Genomic DNA, 14427 nt, shown 5'->3' with positions numbered 1-14427 from the left:
GTTATTTTTTTCCCCTTCTCCTTTCTGCCTTCTGCCTCTATGCCTTTTTCTCCATTTTCTGTTTGCCCAGCTTTGCCCTGCTTCCCAGGGGCATCCATGAGTACTGTTACATTAACTGGCAGTCGGATTTTTTTAAAGATTGATGTAATTTGATTAGCACAATTTCATCACCTACTTTGAGAAAAAATTCATGTCCAAACTATAGTGACCATGAGTCCTAGGCAGAACTTTATCTGGGAAACCCAGTGAGAAAGGAAAATTATCATTATACTGAGAGGAAGATTTTTTTAAAAGCAAAAAAACCCCAAAACCAAACAAAAAAACACCTCTCAAGGAATATATGTCAGAACCAAGCAAATTTATACTCCCATTCTCTTTGTACTCTCTATAGTCTCACCCTCCTTTGTACTTCTTCATACCATTCATTAAAGACTGACATGCTATATATTTTACTTCTCCATATTTTCTATCTGTCTCCTCCTACCGAATGTAAGCTCCATGCAGACAGGGATTTTTGTTTATTTTGTTCACTTTGGTATCATCTTTGCCTTTAAAGACAAAGACATTGTTAACAGTGTCATAGTAAGTTCTCAGTAATAATTTAATGTAAATAATTATAGTAATATGAACAAATAATAAGTAAAATGTTAATAATATCAATAATCATATAATATTTGGTGAATGAATAAATGAATAAACTCCCTGAGAATTGACTACTTGTTCCTTTATACCCTATTTCATACTTATGTCATAATTATTCTTTATTGCACTATGGTGAATTTTTTAAAAAATCACGTAATTATCTCTTCTCTACTAGTTGTAAGCTCATTAAGGGCTGGAACTATTTTTGCTTCATATTTATTGATAATATCCAGTGCCTGGGACAATACCTGCTAAGTAGACCCTTAATAAACATTTATTGAATGAATGAACACATTCTTAACTACTACTACGACTTCTTGTTATCAAGAGTCAATGAATTTATTGAAATGAACAAATTATTAGTGAAATGGCTTATTTTGAATGAATAAGTTACTATTATTACTGAATGAATTCCTGACTTATTTGTTAGTATCCTGTCCTAGCTACCTTATTCCAGAACATTGTCATAAAATTGGAGCTGTCCAATAAGCCATATTTGAGTATTTATAAATGAAAATTCCATTTATGCAAGAAAAATATGGAATTGTTAGTAATTATACTGGAATATTTGTTTTTCAAGTTATTTTAGCATTTTATGTTGATATCTTGATATGGGAACTAGGATTCCCATGGTTGAGTCCTTAAAATTTTTAGCTTAACGATATTAATTGTAGGTACAATTAATTATAGTAACTATAATTAACACTTGCTTGATTATAAAACAGGTAACAGGTAATATCTCTTTTATTTACTTTTTTGCTTTCTGTTCAGTTTATTGTCTGTCTTCCCCACTATAATATTGGTCTTGTTAACACTTTATTCTTGATGTTTACACCAAGTCTGTACCAGATAGTGCAGAAATAGTAATAATAGTACTATTGCTTTTGAAAGAGTGATAATAATAACACATCATTTGTTGTGTGATTACTGTATGTCAAGCATTGCTCTAAGTGCTTGTACACATTTTACCCTATTTAATCCTGTAGTAATCATATCAAATAGTATTGCAATTATTTCTAGTTTATAGATGAGGGAGCTCATCTTAGAGAGATTAAGAAACTTGCCTGAAATGAGAGGGCAAGCAAGGGGCAGAAGGCTGATTAAAAATAGTCAGTCTGTCTCTGGAGCCCAAACTCTTAACCTACTTTATATAGCCATAATTTGTCAAAAAAATTACAAAAACAAAGAATCTGGTTTGGTGATGGCAGTACATGGTGCCATAATATCAAAGCAAATCTTTTTAGACCAAAACCTTAAATTAGAGGAAATAATAATTTGGACAAAAAAAAAAAAAGTGTACACACACACACTAAAGTAATTGCCTCAGAATGAGTTTAAAAGTTCACTCCATTGGTAATAAAGACACTCAGAGGCTGGTCCCAGCCACAAGAGTAGGTAGCTGTACAAACTTTTACAGAAATCTTATACCCCAATTTACTTATGTGTGTCATTAATATAAGAACATGTGGTATAGGTTGAAGGTAGATAATAATAGTACCTTCTGATGGTGCTGTTAAAGGATTATATGAGATAATATACTAAATAACACACGAGATAATAAATGAGAAAATACAATGCCTGACACATAATAATAAGTATTAGCTGTTATAATTATTGCCATCTCTATTTTGTTGGAATGTGAGAATCAAGTGAGATAATAGGTTAAATGTTCTTTAAAATAAATGTTGTATTCTTTTGTATATCAGATACCAGACTGTTAATTTGGCAAGAGTTTGAGAAATGCATTTTAAATCATTTTTCATCTTTTTATTTCTAGTACATAAAGGATAGTATACAGTCAACATAGGCATGGTCCAGTCCTACAAGAAGAGATTTTCCATTAAGTCAGTTGGGGAAAAAAGTCTTTTGTGTTTAGGAGATATAAATGAAATAAGTGAAATATCTTTAAGCACCAGAAGCTTAGACTTCTTATTCTAATTATGTTGAAAACATAACGGAGTAAAAACATCATTGGTTAAATATTGAAATGAATTGTGGAAAATTTAAGTAAAATAATTTATAGAAGGGGGAGACTGGTATCAGCTGCAGTGGTCTTGGAAGACTTCATCTAGGAGACAGAACTTAACCAGGCTTTGATGGCGAGGTAGGTAGTACAAAAGCGGGGTTGAAATTTCAGGAAGAAGAGAGGATGGCAGGTGCAAAGGCATGGAAACAAGTGAGCAAGGCATATTCTAGGGAAAAGAACCTATAATACTGATGTTAGGGATTAGTAGAAGATGGAATATTGCTAGCAGACAAAGGGGACTTTAAAATTCAGACTAAGGAGTATGGATTTTATTCTTTTTATCCTATGGAGAGTAGAAGGTTATAAAATAATTTGTGGATAATGTATGGACAAGATGGAAATTGAAGCTTAAAGTAAGTAACTTGACTCTAGTGTATACAGAAGTGGAAGGAGAAGGATTGAAAATGGAGAAACCAACTAGAAGTCCACATTTTTGATCCATGAATTGTCAAGAGCCAGCAGTAGTATGGAAGGAGTGGGAATAAACAAAAAGGACCCATAAAAGTGATTTTTAAATGAACCGTCATTGGATTTGGTGACTCATTATATGTAAGCTGGATATGGGAGAGAGAGAAAAATTTAAGAAGACCAGGGCTTTTTAAAAATTGAAGTACAGTTGACTTACAATGTTGTGTTAATTTCTGCTGTACAGCAAAGTGACTCAGTTATACATATAGATAAAAATATATATACATTCTTTCTTATATTCTTTTCCATTATGGTTTATCTCAGGATATCTAATATAATTCCCTGTGCTATACAGTAGGACCTTGTTGTTTATCCATTCTATACATAATAGTTTGCATCTCCTAACCCCATACTCCCAGTCCATCCCCTCCCCACCTCTCTTCCCCTTTGGCAACCACGAGTCTGTTCTCTATGTCTGTGAGTCTGTCTCTGTTTGATAGATAGGTTCGTTTGTGTCATATTTTAGATTCCACATATGAGTGATATTATATGGCATTTGTCTTTCTCTTTCTGACTTACTTCACTTAGTACGATAATCTCTAGTTTCACCCATGTTGCTGCAAATGACATTATTTAGTTCTTTTTTATGGCTGAGTAGTATTCCATTGTATATATGTACCACATCTTCTTTATCCATTCATGGATGGACATTTAGGTTGTTTCCAGGTCTTGGCTATTGTAAATACTGCTGCTATGAACATAGGGGTACATGTATCTTTTTGAATTATAGATTTGTCTAGATATCTGCCCAGGAGTAGGATTGCTGGATCATATGGTAATTCTATTTTTAGTTTTCTGAGGCACCTCCATACTATTTTCCATAGTGGCTACACCAACTTACTTTCCCACCAACAGTGTAGGAGGGTTCCCTTTTCTCCACACCCTCTCCGGCATTTGTTATTTGTAGACTTTTTAATGATGACCATTCTGATTGGTGTGAGGTGGTACCTCCTTGTAGTTTTGATTGGCATTTCTCTATTAATTAGCAATGTTGAAAATCTTTTCATTTGCCTATTGGCCATCTGTATGTCAGAGAGACCAGGGCTTTGAGTTGTAGAGAATGAAAAGCTGATGACACTAAGGAAAATCATGAGGGGAATTTAATCCCACAGTAAAGTTTTAGACATGATGAATTTTAGATAACTGTTAAATATTCAAGGAATTCCCTTAATAAAGCAAATGGAAATGTGGGGTTGGAAGTATGCTAAGATGTCTAACCTGGAAGTCCAGATTTGGAAGTCAACAGCAAAAGAGTTGTGAGTTAAAGAAATAAAATTAAGTCAACTCTCTGACTGATGGACAGGCATACAGTTTCAAGGCAGCAAAGAAGAGGGAATTTCATGTGGTAAGAAGCAAGAAAAGAGATAAAGAAGGAGAAAAGATAAGAATTAAAGAGGATGTAATCAGAATGATGTCATTTCAGAAAAGCAAAAAGGAAGAGAATTTTTAGAAGATGGGGTCATCAATGGAGCAAAATATGAAAGAGAAGTAAAAGAGAAAAGAGTTAAGATTAAATTTTGTGATTGGAGGCCAGTGTGGAATCTAACAGGATAAGAGTCAGGTAGGGAACAGTTCATAGTGGGTCCCAGAGGGAATGAGGGGTAAAGAACTAGGAGCAGTTCTATTGATTTGGCAGAGGAAGAGTTGATGCAAAGACAGTTTTATTTGTTTATTGAAAAATATTAGAAACAGAGGAAGATTCCCATGCAGGAGGAAAGGTTGATAATATGCAAGGTCAAAGAGTGTGGCAAAATAATTAATTGAGACATTACATTTTCTCCGTATATTTTTCCATTTGGCCTCTCACACCATCACCCCACAAATTTAAACCATGTATCCAGAGCCTAAGTGTTTCCCTACTTGATGGACTTTTTCAGGGCAGAAAGCAGAAGTTGCTTAAATTTGCTCTCACCATGACCCCTAAATACAGTCTCTTAATTCCTACCCATGTCTACTGGATTCCAAAGACTTCTTTCTTTTTCTCATATCATTTGGATCCAACTCCAGTTGGAGTTCATCTTAATGGTGAAAGTTAATAAATAAAGATTAATGTATTTGAAACAGACATTGTAGGTACAAGAACAGCAAGTATGAGCAAAGCTGTAGGTTGACTGATCCAATCTCCTTTCTAGACCCTTCTCCCTTGCCTACCTCAACTCTCTAGTCTCTAAGTGGTAGAAATGATTTCCCAGTGTCTCTTGCTGGTAGTAATATCCATGTGACACAGTTCTGGCTAATGTGAAATAAGTACACATGTGGATGTTTCTGGCAAAGCCTTTGCTTTTCTGATCCAGGCACTAAGCCTTCTTATGTCCTAAAATGTACACAGATCTAGACGTGCAGCAGCCATCTTGGGCTCATGAGGAGAAAGAAGTGCATAAGGAGGAAGGCCTATATGTTAAGCAGAGCTGACTGGAAAGGTGGTAGGAGCCTGCTGGCATCATTCAGTGTTGGATGTTCACTCCACAGTCTTCTTTGAAGCTACTGTTATAGGGATTTCTGTTATTTACAGGGAACACAATCCTCACTGATAACATGTATATAAACAATTTTTTTTTTTGGCTGCATTGGGTCTTCGCTGCTACGCACGGGCTTCTCATTGTGGTGGCTTCTCTTGTTGCGGAGCACAGGCTCTAGGTGCGTGGGCTTCAGTAATTGCAGCACGCAGGCTCGGTAGTTGTGGCTCATGGGCTCTAGACGCAGGCTCAGTAATTGTGGTGCATGGGCTAAGTTGCTCCACAGCATGTGGAATCTTCCCAGACCAGGGCTCGAACCCGTGTCCCCTGCATTGGCAGGTGGATTCTTAACCACTGTGCCACCAGGGAAGCCCCCAGAGTAAATTTTTTATATGAGAAGTAAATTAAGCATACAATCATCAATTTCTCATGAGAGTTTTAGGAGGACTTTAGCAGCCCAAGAATTAGATATCTTAAAGATGTTAACTGATTATCATAGTATTTATAGTAGATGGTTAACCACAGACTGTCTTTGTAGCACTTAAAAAGTGATATCATCAGAGGTAGTGAATACAGATTCTTGGGCTAGGAGCCCTGTCTTCAGGGCTTTTGTGGAGAAGCAGATGAGGGACATGGGCCAGGGCAGGTTCTGGGGAGATGCCTCTTGTGTCTGGGGATGCCTCTTTGTCCTTTCTGGGCTGTAAGCTTCCTGGTCACTGCCCTTGTTCTCCTGTGTTGGGTTTTCCATTTCAGACAGCACTTTTCCAGGCTTTGTCCAAGGTGGCTTATGGCCTCTGAGGTTCCACAGCCTTTTATGAAGTTTTACAGGGTGGCCTTAGTTGGAGGCCTGATTATGATTAATCATGTATGGGAATTTGAAATATGGGGGTTGCTGTTTTAATCCTTTTAAATTCTATTTACAGACATATGATGGAGATTAAATTGCTATTTAAGTGCACTTTTTTCTATAAATGCTGCCTAAAAATTTAAGTGTATGTAAATCAAAGGAACTGGCTAAACCCTAAGATAACTCTGTTAATTTACTATACTAACAAGTTTTCATATCATTTCACAGTTATTTTGTTACAGAAATGGTTTGTAAATTCTAAAATAGCAAACAAAGTATGTTCCCTTGCTAATACAGTTTTTCTATAATATATGACACTGAATTGTTTATTCTTTTATATGTATTATATATTCATTTTTCTCCTTAAAAAATTATAATTTACTTTTTAGTGTTTTAGACAGTAGAATTAAGGTAAGAACCCTAGTTTGAAAAATACTTGAGTTTATATGGCCTCAACTAAATTAAATTGATTTAGGGTCCAATCTGATTTTTTTGCAATTAATAGTTCAGTAAGACACAAAAAATATTTTTAAATCTACTAGAAAATTTCAAATCTTGTGACTGCATATTCGATCTAAGAGTTAATGTCAGTAAAAAACTTTTGGTCCATTTTATGTACCTGGTGTTAGGTATTGTGTAAGTTATTTTTAAATTTTTATTTTTTTGCTACTAAAATAATTCATTTGATATTAAGTTGTGAAAGAACATTTGGGCATTATGTTTGGAGGGAAAATGGTGACAGATTATAATTTATCAGATACAGATTTCAAAAATAGACTTGTCCATTCTCACTTATGCAAGACATAGCATTTTACTAAGCTATCTAGTTCTAAAATTTTCTTTGAGTTATTGTGTGTGGCTAAAGTGATAAAGATTTTATTGTCAGTTTAAGTTAGTAGCATTAAAAAAGCAATAACATAATTATATCATTAATAAAAAACAAAAATATCTTCTCACATAAAAAGTATTATTATCAGAAACTACAGTAATGCAAGGGACATTTTATTACACATCAAATGAAAAACCTAAACACTAAAAATAATTTCTCATATTCTAGTAATCAGTGGGGCGACAGAGGCATCAGTGAATGTGTCAGTGAGAATACATGTGAACATTAGATGAAATACACAGCTTCATCTCAGCATAATCTAGCAATATCTTTTCTGATACAACCTACTTGACAACATTTCTCACTCAGTGTCATACGGAACAGTCTCTTTTTTCGGGAATGTTTATCTAAGCCTAAGTTTTTTAATTCTGAAAGACTTTTGTCTTCTGCTTCATTTTGTCTATTAAGAATAATTTTCTTAAATTCTTCAAAGTTAAGATTTGAATCCTTTAATGCAGATTGTTGTAGCTCTCTCAGTGATGGCTGCCTCTCAGACAGTGTTGCCTTCAGCTCCTGTGGCAAATTAGGAACGAATTCCAACAACATCTTTAAGGTTTCTGCATCTTTGGTGATGGAGGATGGCATGATTTCTAATTTAAAAAAGAGGGGGAAGAGAAAAAATATTCATGTTAAAGTACATCAGGAAAACTATAAAATTTTGCATAGACACAAAGGAAAGCATTGCCTCAATAGAATTCAACAATAAAACAGAATCAGGAAGTGTCCTGATATCTAAAAAGCTTAGTTTATTATAGTTGGGCAGGTTAAACAACATTACCAAGGTTCTGCTTTACTCCACTCGTACCCTTGTCATCTCTCCTATGTCCCTTTAATGCTTTCACCATAGCACTTTTTTATCTCTGACACTTCTGAAGTCATCTTGATCCTCAAAAACACTCAGTTTGACCACGGATGAATTTTTATTACCGGAGTAATTTATTTCTATGACTAAGCAACTTCTGAGTTATGATGGTAATCCTTGAAAAGTATATTAATTATTTTAAACTATCAACTGTTCCATGGTGGCAAGTTACTGCTTCAGGATAAAGTTAAAAAGGCAGAATTTCCAACTGCTCTGATCTAGCAGGCAGGAGATACCAGTCTCTGATGCTCCTCATACATGTATTTAATAATTTCTCTTCCTTAGAGTATTTACTGCAAATCAGTAATGTTTTACTTTATGGAGAAATGGGTTAAAAGAACACTAACCAACAAATCACTGACTATAAGAGATTTTTAATCTGTTGTGGTGTGTGTCTACTGACTACTGTGTATGGTTTTTGTTCCAATGTTGTAGATCATGAACTATGCAAGTTCTGTGTGTTCCCTAGGAAGGGAGCCTGGTCTTAAGTAGCATCCCAGGATGGGTATACATGAAGGTTGAGACTTGGGCTGGGAACTTTCAGGGACCAGCTGACATCTTCCTTCTTTATACCCATTCAGTTCAGCTGAACATCCATTGATAGTTTCCATGTCTCTGGCTCTGCCAGATTAGAGATATAAATAAAAAGAAAACATCTTTCCTGCCCTCAAAAAACTTCCAGGTAAATTCTATCCTAACCTTACCTATCCCCATTACACAATTTTGAGAGTTACAGCACCAAAAAAAATATTGAAACACAGATGAAGTTTAAATTATAGTGTAAACCTGGATCACTACTTGCTGTTTTTCATGGACAGCAAAACTGTCCATTTCAGCTTATAATAAGACATTCCTCCTGAAATAGTGGAAACAATGGGGTCAAGAGATATAAATCTAAGCATGGAAGATGGATTCCTGGGCAACCACTGATGCCTACAGATCAGAGAAAACCATGCCCCCTCACCCAGGCAGGAATGGTCTCGGCTCGTTAACTTCCTATGAGTTCTGTAGCAAGAATCTCAGCCAACAACAAACTTCAACAATTGGAGTTTTCAGCGGAAAGAAAACAATACTCTAACATTTTATTTTTCCTCCCAATGTTTTCTCTCATTCAAGTTCCAAACTGGCACTGACAGATGAGAATTTATACCATTTTTTGGTAGTCAGAAATGTTCACATTTTCCCTCAGTAAGACATCCTAAGTTCAATTCAATCTCCTCATAAAAACTCTCCTTGCTCTAACTTAAACCTTCTCTAATTGGAGCTTTATTGAATACAAAGAAAAGCTGATTGTAACTTTCCATATACTTAAAGACAGTTAATGAATCAGGCAAAACATTTGTAGTTTCTTTTACATTTATTCATAGGTTGTTGTTTCTGGCACTTTTTTTTTTTTCAATTTAAAAACTTGTTATTTTGAAATACTTTTAAAGTTACAGAAAATTCACAAAAATGTGACAGGGTTCCCATATATCTTTTTTTTTTTTAATTTTGGTAAGAACATTTAACATGAGATCTACCCTTTTAACAGAATTTTAAGTGCCCGATACACCATGATTATCTATAGGTACAGTGTTATAAATCAGATTTCTAGAAACAATTCATCTTGCGTAATTGAAATTTTATACATGATAATTAGCAGCTCCCCATTTTTCCCTCCTCCCAATCCTGGTAACCACCATTTATTCTTTGCTTCTATGAGTTTGACATTTTAGATACTTATAATAGTGGAATCAAGCAGTATTTGTCCTTCTGAGACAGGCATTTTTCACTTAGCATAATGTCTTCCAGGTTCATCCATGTTGTTGCATATTTTAGGATTTCCTTTTTTAAGGCCAAATAATACTCCATTGTATGTATATACCACCTTTTCTTTATTCATTCATCTGTGGATGGACATTTAATTTGTTTCCACATCTTGGCTATTGTGAATATTGCTGCAGTGATTATGGGAGTGGTAATGTCTCTTCAAGATCCTGATTTCAATTCTTTTGAATAAATACCCAGAAGTGGGATTGCTGATCATATGGTAGTTCTTTTTTTTTTTTTTTGAGGAACCGCCACACTCTTTTCCATAGTGAATGCACAAATTTGCTTTCGCACCAACAGTATACTATACATGGGTTTCAATTTCTCCACATTCTTAACCACACTTTTCTTTTGTTTTTTGGTAATAGCCATCCTGACAGGTGTGAAGTGATAGCTCATTGTGGTTTTGATTTCCATTTCCCTGATGATTAGTGATATACAGCATTGTTTCTTATACCTGTTGGCCATTTGTATGTCTTCTTTGGAGAAATGTCTATTCGAGTCTTTAGCCCATTTTAAAACCAGGTTATTAGTTTTTTTGCTATTGAGTTGTAGGAGGTCTTTATATATTTTGGAAATTAACCCCTTATCAGGTACATGGCTTGCAAATATTTTCTCCTATTTCATAGGTTGCCCCTTCATTATTGAGTATGTCCTTTGCCGTGCAGAAGTTTTTTCGATTGATGTAGCCTCACTTGTCTAATTTTGCTTTTGTTGCCTGCATTGTACTCTTTATTAAAATTATTTTTTAAATTTATTTTGAAATATTTTGCAGTTCACAACAACTTTAGCTTCTGGAGTCTAAAAGATAATATCCTAATCAACCTGAATTCATACAAATGCCTCCTAATCAGTAATATTTTGGACTAAACTCTTACTAACATAGACTTCTTCTAATTAAAAATATCTATCTTGTTTTTAAAACGGTATACTAACATAGACTTCTTCTAATTAAAAATATCTATCTTGTTTTTAAAATGGTACAGTGAGTATTATTTCTGCACGCATTGTGGGAAAATAACAATTTAATAATGTAAAAACAGAAACTATCGAATAATAGACGTTTTAAACCTCATGAATCACAGATTATTGACATGTACTTCCAAAGTGATTCTTAACTAGTAATTTAAACACTTCCCTTGATCCTCACTTGCAGGCAATATTTTGTTAGATTATTTCCAGTCAAATTATGTACTGAGCAGTGACAAAGACAGTTCTTTAAAAATATTTTAAAATCACTATCCTCTTCTACAGAAATAGAAATTTGGCCAAATATCTAGATAGGTATAAATGTAGTCAGAAAACCATTTTTAAGCAACAATCTGGAGGCAAGCTAAATGTCTACTAAGAATGGTTAAATATATATGGTAGATTTATGACATGGAATACCAGAAAGAAATTTTAAATTATCTTTTTGGAGTCTAACAGTTTGAGAAGATGCTCACAATATAATGTTAAATGAAAATGCAGGAGATACACATACCTATTGCCAAATATTAATATTGCTTTCCATTTCCTCATTTATTATAGATATTTTCATTTTCTCATTAAATTCACAGGTTTTTTTCGGTCTTTAATATCTAATGGTGCCTTTCATTTTTATTATTGTATTTATGTATATTTTTCAGTCTTTAATATGAGCATATTATTTATTCAGAAAAAGTGAAACAATGAAGCAATCTGGTCTTGCCTACTTTGAATCAGTGAATTCCTAAACTCTGTGGTACTCTTCTATTAATATTATACAAGAAGTATGTAAAAACTTGCATTAAATACATCAGTCTCTGACCAACAATGTAGAAAAGTTAGGTAAAAAACTTTATAATCATATTTTAAGTCCCATAAAAGGGCAGTAAATGTACTTAGTGTGCACAATGATTTTACATGAGGGTCACTTATATAGAGGATATGCATGTAGCCTATAAATATAGTTGTGATTTATCATAAATTGCATGTGTTATGAAATATAAAACAATTATTCATAATTGAGCTTGCCCTCCCTGATTTTAACATGACCCATTACAGTGATTAGACTAGGCTATACGTCAGTGAAAGTATCCATTGTTACTTAAACTTAGCTTCCAATTTATCTTTATAAATGCTTTATAACTTAACAAAGTGTTTTTTTAAAAAAATTCCAGATTTAATTCTGAGATCTTGCTTTTTTAAAGAAAATCCATTGCAGCTTCTAAATGCTTGAAGCGTCAATCATGTTTTCTGCTTTGTTTGGCTGAAGGGCAAACTTCCCTTGACTCTTGTTCCCCTTCAGTTTCTCTTGCAGACCATCAGGACCTTTTCTTTCTCTTTAATCCCTTCTCTCACACATGAACTTCAAGACTCAGTTCAAAGAAGTGGGAGGCTAGGTCCTCCCCTTTGGTGAAGTTAACAAATAAAAATAAGAGTAAGTTTTCGATGGCATGGGCCACAGCCGAGCTTGCTTTTTTTTTAAACAAAGGAGGAGGGTCGTTAAATTTAAGGCCCCCTTTTATGTTTACACTTCAGGACCCTATCATAGGTTTCTACCCTATGCCCTTTGGTGCGCAAATACGCTTGATAACCAGCTCACACCTCACTGTTTGCCCCCCTGTCATCTCAAGTTAAGATGCCCTGTCCAGTTGCCCCATCCACCAGCAAGCCTTCAGTCCTGCCCTCGGACTGATCCTCTGGCCTGAGTGCGGATCCTCCGGGCTGAGTACGCCCCGCCTACTGTGGGTCTTTGAGCACTTACCTCCCTCTGCAGCTTCCTCCTTCTCCCTCCCTGCCCCGCCACCCGGACTGCCAGGAGGTGAAGGGCACCAAGTGCCTCTCAGGTAAGGCCATTTGCTGTTCCCGCTGCTTTCCCTCCCTGTGGTGAAATCCCGGGTGAAATCCTGACTAGAAAGCAAGTTACGAGGCAAAATCCCAAACTTTTAGGCACCGGCAGCTTCCGAGTCATGTGGGCCGCCCTTCCGATTGCTCGGCAGCCGGACAGCAACCAATGGGAAGTACGGAGCGGCTGGTCGGGGGCGGGGGTTGGGTGCTCTCACCTGCTGGCGGTCCGGGTCCCAGCCAAGGCTCCTCCAGGCTCAGAGCCGTTCTCCCCCAGGAGACCGAGCCACAGATCTCGACCCAGAGGCGGACTAATTCTCGGCCGCATGCCTTAATAAGGTCGTTCGTCCTCTGGCCTGAGATCTCTCTGGGAAGTTGGCTCAGTAGCAGCCACACCCCTAGCAGGTGGGACAAGAACAGGAGCGGCATCCTGGACCTGATCTCTTCCGCTCTGAGCTTTTCAGCCTTTCTCGAGATATTGCACCTGCTGTAGCCTACCGGCCTCCGTCAGTGTGCCAGTCCTGGCCTTTAGGTTGCTTTCGCTGCCTGGCTCCACCAAGCTTTTATAGCCCTCTGGCTACCACTTAGACCTTGAGTCAAGGGTCCAAGCTCCACCCCTTTCCCCACCCACCTGTTTGAAATACCCCCTTCCCCCCACCAGCTCTGGTTTACCCTTACCAACTTTTCTCCATTTGCCCATCCTTCTGTTCGTGGCCCTTTTACAGTTGTTTGTGGGTTTTTTTCTCTCTTTTTTCTTTCCCTCAAACCATTTTGTATACTTGGGTAGGGTTAGTCAATATTTGAAGTCTTTATTATAAAGCTAGGCATGGCCACTGTGCTAAATTATATCAAGAATAAAATTGAAATCACCCATATTCTCACAACCCAGCGTGAGCCTTCAAATCTAAATAAGATTATAGTTAGATTAATTAATATTGTGTCTGGTATATCAGTAAATAAAAATATAATGAATGAATGGATATATCGTTGACAAGAGAGGGAGAACTGATGACTTTTTATCTAAATCCTGGTGAAAACATTAAAATCCTCAATGCATCGCTTTAGGCTTGTACAGTATCCTGAGTTCACAATGCACTTTCTCCACTGACTTTCCTTGGACTCCTCTGGGACATAGCTTGATTGTAACCAGTTACGTGAGTATTTTAATTTGAGATTGTGTTCTGTGTCTCGAGAGAGACTAAAAAAGAAAAAAAAAGCAATGGAATCCCACAGTTCCAGAAAGAATATTTTGGAATATAATGCAGATTACAACATAAAAATTACATGATTATTTTATTTTTGCTGTACTCTATGTTTGCTGTATTTGGTGAGGTAATTTTTAACACCTTCTAATTTAACTTTTAAAAAATTCAATATAGTTTGAGCTGATATGTTCATTAAGGTTTTCTAGATGGACAGTAAACTTGTAAGTTCAAATAGGTTCATTTTTCAATAATTTATTTGCTTATTTTCATAATGTACTAGATTACCTCAGCTTCACCAGGTAAATCAGAGACCTGGAAGAAGTTAGGGTAGCTCTGAATTTAAGTAAAAAGTCAACAATCACTTAGTTACAAATATAGCTATGGAATAGAATAGTTCTAATTTGTAGATTGCTGC

The 14427-nt window shown here is 35.8% G+C and overlaps 1 protein-coding gene across 2 annotated transcripts; it reads right to left on the bottom strand.

Annotated features, from left to right (window-relative positions):
* Positions 1 to 7398: 7398 nt before the first annotated feature.
* LOC118897180 (prorelaxin) lies at positions 7399 to 13347 on the bottom strand. 2 transcript variants are annotated; one of them, XM_036856101.1, is made up of 2 exons: positions 13026 to 13347; positions 7399 to 7918 (listed from the first exon to the last, which is right to left on the bottom strand). In XM_036856101.1, the coding sequence occupies exons 1-2, from the start codon at positions 13234 to 13236 to the stop codon at positions 7578 to 7580; spliced, it is 552 nt and encodes a 183-aa protein (XP_036711996.1). In that variant the 5' UTR covers positions 13237 to 13347; the 3' UTR covers positions 7399 to 7577. The 2 variants fall into 2 exon arrangements, with proteins under 2 accessions (XP_036711996.1, XP_036711998.1); XM_036856103.1 differs by lacking the exon at positions 13026 to 13347 and adding an exon at positions 12728 to 12905 and having other exon boundaries at positions 7434 to 7918.
* Positions 13348 to 14427: the final 1080 nt, after the last annotated feature.

Source organism: Balaenoptera musculus, chromosome 6 (assembly GCF_009873245.2).
Source record: "Balaenoptera musculus isolate JJ_BM4_2016_0621 chromosome 6, mBalMus1.pri.v3, whole genome shotgun sequence".
NCBI lineage: Eukaryota > Metazoa > Chordata > Mammalia > Artiodactyla > Balaenopteridae > Balaenoptera > Balaenoptera musculus.
Note: the sequence above shows the minus strand (reverse complement) of the source record. Positions and strands in the feature narration are given on the sequence as shown.